This window comes from Notolepis coatsorum (genome assembly GCF_963971535.1).
Source record: "Notolepis coatsorum genome assembly, chromosome: 11".
In the NCBI taxonomy this organism is placed as follows: domain Eukaryota; kingdom Metazoa; phylum Chordata; class Actinopteri; order Aulopiformes; family Paralepididae; genus Notolepis; species Notolepis coatsorum.
In genome coordinates this window covers 84,637,598-84,645,345 of record NC_140175.1, presented here as the reverse complement: position 1 = coordinate 84,645,345, position 7,748 = coordinate 84,637,598, and the positions used below count along the sequence as shown (strand labels likewise).

Below are 7,748 nucleotides of genomic sequence, written 5' to 3'. Positions count from 1 at the left end.
TTTCATCTATGCTCCTCAATCCGCTGTGGTTGGCCTGAGAAGGTGGAGGGTTGGAGGAGGGGGGGGGGTGGAGGGGTGAGGGGGTGGTGGAGGGTTGGGGGGGGATGAGGGGGTGTACCAGGAAGAATAGCTTTTGTCAAGTGCAAAAGCTAATGGGGATCCTAATAAACATAAACATACAACAATGGGATTTGCTAAGATTAAGCTTTGTTGCTGTGTTTGCTTTTAGATCTCAAACCCAAACATTGTATTGCCCCAACTCTGTGTACCATGGCTACCACTGTAGTACTAATGCAGGACACATACAGGATGGAGGAATTCTACCATGGCTACCACTGTAGTACTAATGCAGGACACATACAGGGTGGAGGACTTCAACCATGGCTACCACTGTAGTACTAATGCAGGACACATACAGGATGGAGGAATTCTACCATGGCTACCACTGTAGTACTAATGCAGGACACATACAGGATGGAGGACTTCAACCATGGCTACCACTGTAGTACTAATGCAGGACACATACAGGATGGAGGACTTCAACCATGGCTACCACTGTAGTACTAATGCAGGACACATACAGGTTTGAGGACTTCAACCATGGCTACCACCATTGTAGTAATGTAGAATAGATGCATACTTCTTCCACCACTATACAGCTTTGAATAAGAGTGTAATTCACAGCGAGGGTCGGGCCGGGTGGCGCAGTGGGCAAGGCGCTCGCCACCAACGCAGGAGATACTGTTATCGAGCCCAGCTCTCTGCGTTGCTTCCGGCTTGGCCGGCCGTCGTACTAACACAATTGGCAGTGTTAGAGGGTGGGGAAAGCTGGTGGGTGGGTCCTGGTCATTGTAAAACAGCGACTCCTACAGTTCGGTCGGGGCGCCTGCTCAGCGAGGAAAGGATCTAAGGGGGTGGTAGTGTGATCCTTCCACACGTTACACTCTCCCAGTTGAGATAGTCCGCGCTGCCAGGTGAAAATAAGCGGTGGGCTGGCTACACATGTGTCGGAGGAAGCATGTGATAGCCTCCACTCTCCCAGACCGACTGTAGGGGGTAGAGTGCGCAACGACCACACAGCATTATCACAGCATGTATCAAAAGGAGAACAGATTAATCATTGATCTCTCTCTCTGCTGTGTTCCCCTGCAGACGGAGTGTGACTTGGAGAAGGGTCTGGAGATGAGGAAGTGGGTTCTGTCAGGCATCCTGGCCAGTTGAAGAGACCTACCTCAGCCACCTGGAGGCACTGCTGCTGGTATGCATGCACACACACACACACACACACACACACACACACACACACACACACACACACACACACACACACACGCGGACACACACACAGACACACACACACACACACACACACACACACACACACGCACACACAACACACACACACACACACGCGCACACACACACACACAGACACACACACACCACAACACACACACACACACACACACCTTTCCTCTCTCCCCCTCTCTCTTTCTCTCTCTCTCTGCCCCCCCTATCTCTCTCTGTCTCTCTCTCTCTCTCTGTGTCTCTCTCTCTATCTGTTTCTCTCTTTCTTCTCTCTCTCTGTATCTCTCACTCTCTCTCTGTATCTCTCTCACTCTCTCTCACTCTCTCTCACTCTCTCTCATCTCTCTCACTCACTCTCTCTCTCTCTCTTCTTCTCTCTCTCTCTCTCTCTCTCTCTCTCTCTTCTCTCTCTCTCTCTCTCTCTCTTCTCTCTCTCTCTCTCATCTCTTCTTCTCTCCTCTCTCTCTCTCTCTCTCTCTCTGCTCTCTCTCTCTCTCTCTGTATCTCTCTCACTCTCTCACCCTCTCTCTCTGTATCTCTCACTCTCTATCTCACTCACTCTCTCTCACTCTCTCACTCTTTCTCTCAGCCCATGAAGCCTCTGAAGGCGGCGGCCACCACCTCTCAGCCCGTGTTGTCGGTCCAGCAGATAGAGACCATCTTCTTCAAGGTGCCTGAGCCTCTACGAGATCCACAAGGAGTTCTACGACAGCCTGCTGCCGCGCGTCCAGCAGTGGAGCCACCACCAGAGAGTGGGAGACCTCTTCCAGAAACAGGTCAGAACATTAACTATAATAAGAACTATAGTAATCCTATTGTTTTTGTGTTGATGTGTTGTTCTTATCTAAACACATTCAGATGTGTTGAAAGTAGGGCTGTCAGTTTATCGCGTTTAATTAGATTAATTAATTACACAGCAAATTATCGCGTTATGAAAATTAACTCAAAATGTATTACATTTTTTTTTTTATTATATATTTTTTTTATCTCATTCATTCCATAAGAACGTAGAATAAACATTTACAGCTTTTTTTTTTTTTAAATGGTCCATTTGCATGTTCTTGGTATCTGATTCTAGGGGACATCTATGAATCTCAGGGAATGTACTGTATTCTCAGTGTCAGAAAATACTGTGTCTGTTACTAGGCTTGAGTAAATTGTAATGAACCAAATGAGAATATCAATTCAATTTTATTTATTTATTTTTCATCTTTGACTGTGAATAACACATGCTAAAATTGACCAGACCTGAAAAATCTAAGCAAAATGAATAAATGGAAGATGATTAAACAGAAGGTTTTGTAGATACAGTACTGAATTCTGCCATCCGGACACATGCAATTTGAAATATGATTATAGAATATAGAATATCAGGCCTGAAATGGTTATGTGATTAAAATGTGATTAATTAGATTAATTAATTACAAATCCTGTAATTAATTAGATACATTTCTTTTTTATCGCCTGAACAGCACTAGTTGAAAGGCAACACACCGTGTTGTTAATAGCAACACAATTTGTGTCATTTATTAATGCTTTGCATGTTTTTAGTAAACATATCCTGTGTTGTTTTTAACACATCCTTTTTTGAGAGTGTGACTATATAAATATAGTGAATCAAACCATAATACAGTATGTAGTATTTCTATGGTAAGACCACAGGATGTGGACATGGGGGGCACACACTGCTGCCTGTTGGTGTGTGTGTGTGTTTCGTGCACGCACACACGTGTGCGTGACAGTACACTCCCGTATTTCACGTGAGAAGAAAGGTCCCATCATCGGCCAACTTGACACTAGATTAATTCAGTGTGACAAGCGTGAGATTCCCAGTGGGAGTCACAGACACTAAAAAGGTCCCCTGTGTGCAGATGTGAGCATGGATTCATACAGTACCGCTCAGTGTGAGAGACATTTTAATGAACGGAAGCCGATCAACAGAGTATAAACCAGATTTGTTATTTACAAACTACATTTTAGACTCATAGAGATACATTATAGACTCAGAGAGATACATTCTAGACTCATAGAGATGCATTTTAGACTCATAGAGATACATTATAGACTCAGAAAGATACATTGTAGACTTAGAGATAATATTGTAGACTCAGAGATAATATTGTAGACTCAGAGATAATATTGTAGACTCTATGCTCCCTGTCTCTGCCCTTTTCTCTCTCTCCTCTTTCTCTCTCTGTAGTGTAATAGAGCGGCTTTAACCTGCCTGGTAAAAGTGCGCCTGTCCCTTTATGGCTGTCAATTACTGACTCGTTCATATGGGCTCTGATAGCGGATAGGAGGAGAGACGTGACGCGGAAGTGAGAGCGGCGAGTTTGGCTGTTTGTTTCAATGAAGGAAGACGTGCAGCCGATATAAAGAACAGTGAGAAAGTGAACCGTATTAGATAATGTTGAAAACACGCAAGTAAACCTTACCTGGCACGGGATGACCAATGTGGATTAGTCCGGATATCTACCTGATCATCTTCTTCACCCAACGCGAACTTCGGTGCGGTAGGCTACACGCTGCGCTACGGGCGGTAGCACATAGCCTACACCTCACGGTCCTCTCCAGCCCTGCCCCTAACCCAAACGCCCCAAGCCCAAACGCCCCTCTCCTCCCTGCACTCGCATCACACACAACACACACACACATATTTTCTTTTGAGACTTTCTATTTTGGGTCATTCATTCGCTCATTTGCGTTGCGTTCGTCACAAACTATTGAGCGTCTGAACTATTGACAAACGCATACACATGATCACGGACTGAACTGAATTGAGTGACATGACTGGTTTATGGAAATTGAATACACATGCTGGACTGAAAATGAATAGTTTGTTTTGTGAAATGTTTGCTTATGATTTGAATTGAATCCAATACATGGACATTTTTATTTTGAAATTGAGCATGACTCTTGAGTGATTTATGAATTTATAAAAAGGTAATATTGATTGATACATTTTTGCAAACTAACCTATGATTTAGCTTACTAATTAGTCTAGGCCTACTATTAAGTTATTTGTCTACCTTTATGTGGTACAGTCTTATGCCGGAGCTATAGGCCTAATTAACCAATTAAAAAGTAATTTGATTTGCATTGGCAGGTTTTGGCCCTGTCTGGCGGCCCAACTGGAAAAATATTAAAGGCACTATAAGTAGACACCGCTACAGTAGACCCACCTTCTCTCTCACTGCAGGACCCCCCCCCCCTCTCTCTCTCTCTCTCTCTCTCTCCTCTCTCTCTCTCTCTCTCTCTCTCTCATCTCTAGAGGATACTCTACTCTAGTTCCATTTAATCATTTTCACAGCAGAGTCAATTAACCCAGAATGAATCACCTGTTTTGTACTCTGTAGAATGGAGTCCTCTCATGTACTTTCTCTTTCTCTTTCTCTCTCTCTCTCTCTCACACACGCACACACACACACACACACCCACACACACGCACACACACTTGTGCTACTCACTCATCATTGTTAGAGACTTGCAGATAACTTACCATCAATTGCTTGCATTGGGATATACCACATCTTTTGTCTATTTCATTGTTTTGTTTTGCCATATTCTCTTAGTCAACTTGTGTGTCTGACGCTAGTTGCAGCCCTTATTGCAGAGCGGGTGCTGATCTGGCAGGTCAGGTAGGAGAGCAAGTCACCGAACGCATTAAAAACCACAGGACCACAGACCTCGGTGCTGCTGAAACTAAACTGCCACTATGTGCAGTGCACCGATATACATCCAAATTATGCCAATGGAGCCTTGCTAGTAGGCTACATTATGCCATTAATTATACATCTAACCAGCAGCAGGGAGAGATCAGTCCTGATATACATCAAACCAGCAGCATGGAGAGATCAGTCCTGATATACATCAAACCAGCAGTATGGAGAGATCAATTCTCCTGAACAAAAGAAAGGGAGGTAGAGCAATACAGGAGCCTTGACAAAGAACAATGCGTACTGTACACACACACATACATATATAATCTACACACACACACACACACACACACACACACACACACACACACACACACACACACACACACACGTGTGCATACTGTACATACACACACACCGTCACACACACACAAATACATATACACACACAATGACACACACACACAAATGCACACACACACAGGCAAATACCATCCCACACAAGCATGCACGCCTGGACATGTCAATGGAGCCTTGCTAGTACTGTAGGCTACATTATGCCCACCACGACAGGACTTAACGTTACATGTCTTCATTACATCTTCATTCATTATGAATTTAGCAACATACTGTAGATATAATCTGTTTACAGTAGGTATCCAGATGTGTGGAGGTTATGAATTTAGCAACGCAGATACAATTTGTTTAGGTCTCACTGTACATACAATCAGTTTAGGTATCCTCCCTCCCACGCAGACCCCCGCCGCTGAGGGATTGGGATGGGAGAAAATAGAAAATGGGAGAAAAAAGTAGATACAATTTTTTTTTTAAACTAATAAAAGACAACTTACAAACAAAACATGAGAAAACACTGAACAGAGACAATAGACGTGCTGCCATCTTGGATTCTTGGAAGAACAAAAGGAGATGGTGCTGGTGAGGAGAATATGGTGCACTAAGTACATCCAGTATTTGTTACAGTAGACTAGGCCTGTCATACTGGTTGTGGCAGAAATACAGTATTTAGCAGCCAACACTGTACTACTCTCTCTCTCTCTTACTATTAAGTTATTTGTCTACCTTTATGTGGTACAGTCTTATGCCGGAGCTATAGGCCTAATTAACCAATTAAAAAGTAATTTGATTTGCATTGGCCGGTTTTGGCCCTGTCTGGCGCCCAACTGGAAAAATATTAAAGGCACTATAAGTAGACACCGCTACAGTAGACCCACCCTCTCTCACTGCAGACCCCCCCCTCTCTCTCTCTCTCTCTCTCTCTCTCTCTCTCTCTCTCTCTCTCTCTCTCTCTCTCTCCTCTCTCTCTCTCTCTCTCTCTCTCTCTCTCTCTCTCTTTTTTTTTTCCTTCTTTTTTTCTCTCTCTCTCTCTCTCTCTCTCTCTCTCTCTCTCTCTCTCTCTCTCTCTCTCTCTCTCTCTCTCAAATGGATTTTAGCATGTGCCTTTTTACCCTCAGAGGAGGCACATGCTAAAATCCATTTAATCAAATTATCTTTTTAATAGACATATAATAACGCTCTGAGACCTAATGTACATACAGTGTACCCATTTTTTTTAGGGGGGGGGGTTGGGGCAGTGGGTCTTTAGGGGGGAATACAAGGTCATGGATAGATGCCACATTGAAGTGCCACAAACGCGACCCTGAAGATTGCTTATATATGTAATAAACATTGTTATTTGATTTGCACCTATTAAATCGTTTAAAGTTTAAGGATATTTAAAGAAACATGTGACATTCCACAATGGTGGAACGAACTCCCCACCACAGTTAGACAGCCGAAACCCGATCTTTCGCAGTCGAATCGAACTTCAATATCAATATCTGGAATAAAAATAAATACATAAAAAATTTAAATAATAATAATAACCTCTTACTGTCTTCTATCATGCACTCTTCCTACTATACTAATATGTCTCTACTACTATGCACTCAACACTGCAGCACCCAAGTTTCAGCACTGTTGACTTGTTGTACAGAACATGTAAGTTGCTTTGGATAAAAGTGTCAGCCAAATGACAAAATATAAATGTGAATGTAAATGATGGTCATTCCCAATTATGTGTAATAGATTAACAATCTTTTACCACAAAAAATGTTATTACATTTATAAGTCCATCAAACCTTGAATAATACTTCTGAAATGTTATATCAATAAATGTTACATCTGGGTATCTCTGCAAGAAAGAAGTACTTTTTGTGTGTGTCTTATACGAACTGCTAACGTATCATTCCATAATTCTGTAATTAACTGTCAAACTAAATTAATGTGGGCAAATCCATTTAGAGTTTTTGGATGTGTGTGAGATTATGTGCAAAATAAATCAGCATTGTTTTTTGGGAAGTGCCCTTTAATTGTGGAACAATTTCAGCCCCTGTAGTCCTACAGGTAAGCTAGCATGCCGGTGGTTGTTATCTATGGATTCCTGAAGGTCTCTAGTGTCATGCGATACAACTGTCTTATAGCTTTAACCCTTTCACTACCACACTACAGAAGGTTAACCTTTCACTACCACACTACAGACGGTTAACCGTCTGTAGTGTGGTAGTGAAAGGGTTAACCTTCTGTAGTGTGGTTGTGAAAGGGTTAACCCTTTGTCATGTGGCAGTGAAAGGGTTAACCTTCTGTATTGTCGCAGTGAAAGGGTTAACCCTTTGGTAGCGTGGTAGTGAAAGGGTTAAAGCTGAGCCATGGAAGACGGTACGGTAATGTCCACCCATCTCACCTGTGGGATAATTGGTCTCTATCTTTCTGACTTTGTCTGGT

The 7,748-nt window shown here is 42.8% G+C and overlaps 1 protein-coding gene across 1 annotated transcript in view; it reads left to right on the top strand.

The window, feature by feature from the left end:
* Positions 1–7,748, top strand: part of LOC311237277 (breakpoint cluster region protein-like) — a 125,171-nt gene that overhangs the window by 35,733 nt on the left and 81,690 nt on the right. The window contains 4 exon segments of the mRNA XM_084325081.1: positions 1,153–1,218; positions 1,220–1,258; positions 1,898–1,987; positions 1,989–2,084. Of these exon segments, the coding sequence (XP_084181207.1) occupies positions 1,153–1,218; positions 1,220–1,258; positions 1,898–1,987; positions 1,989–2,084 (291 nt within the window).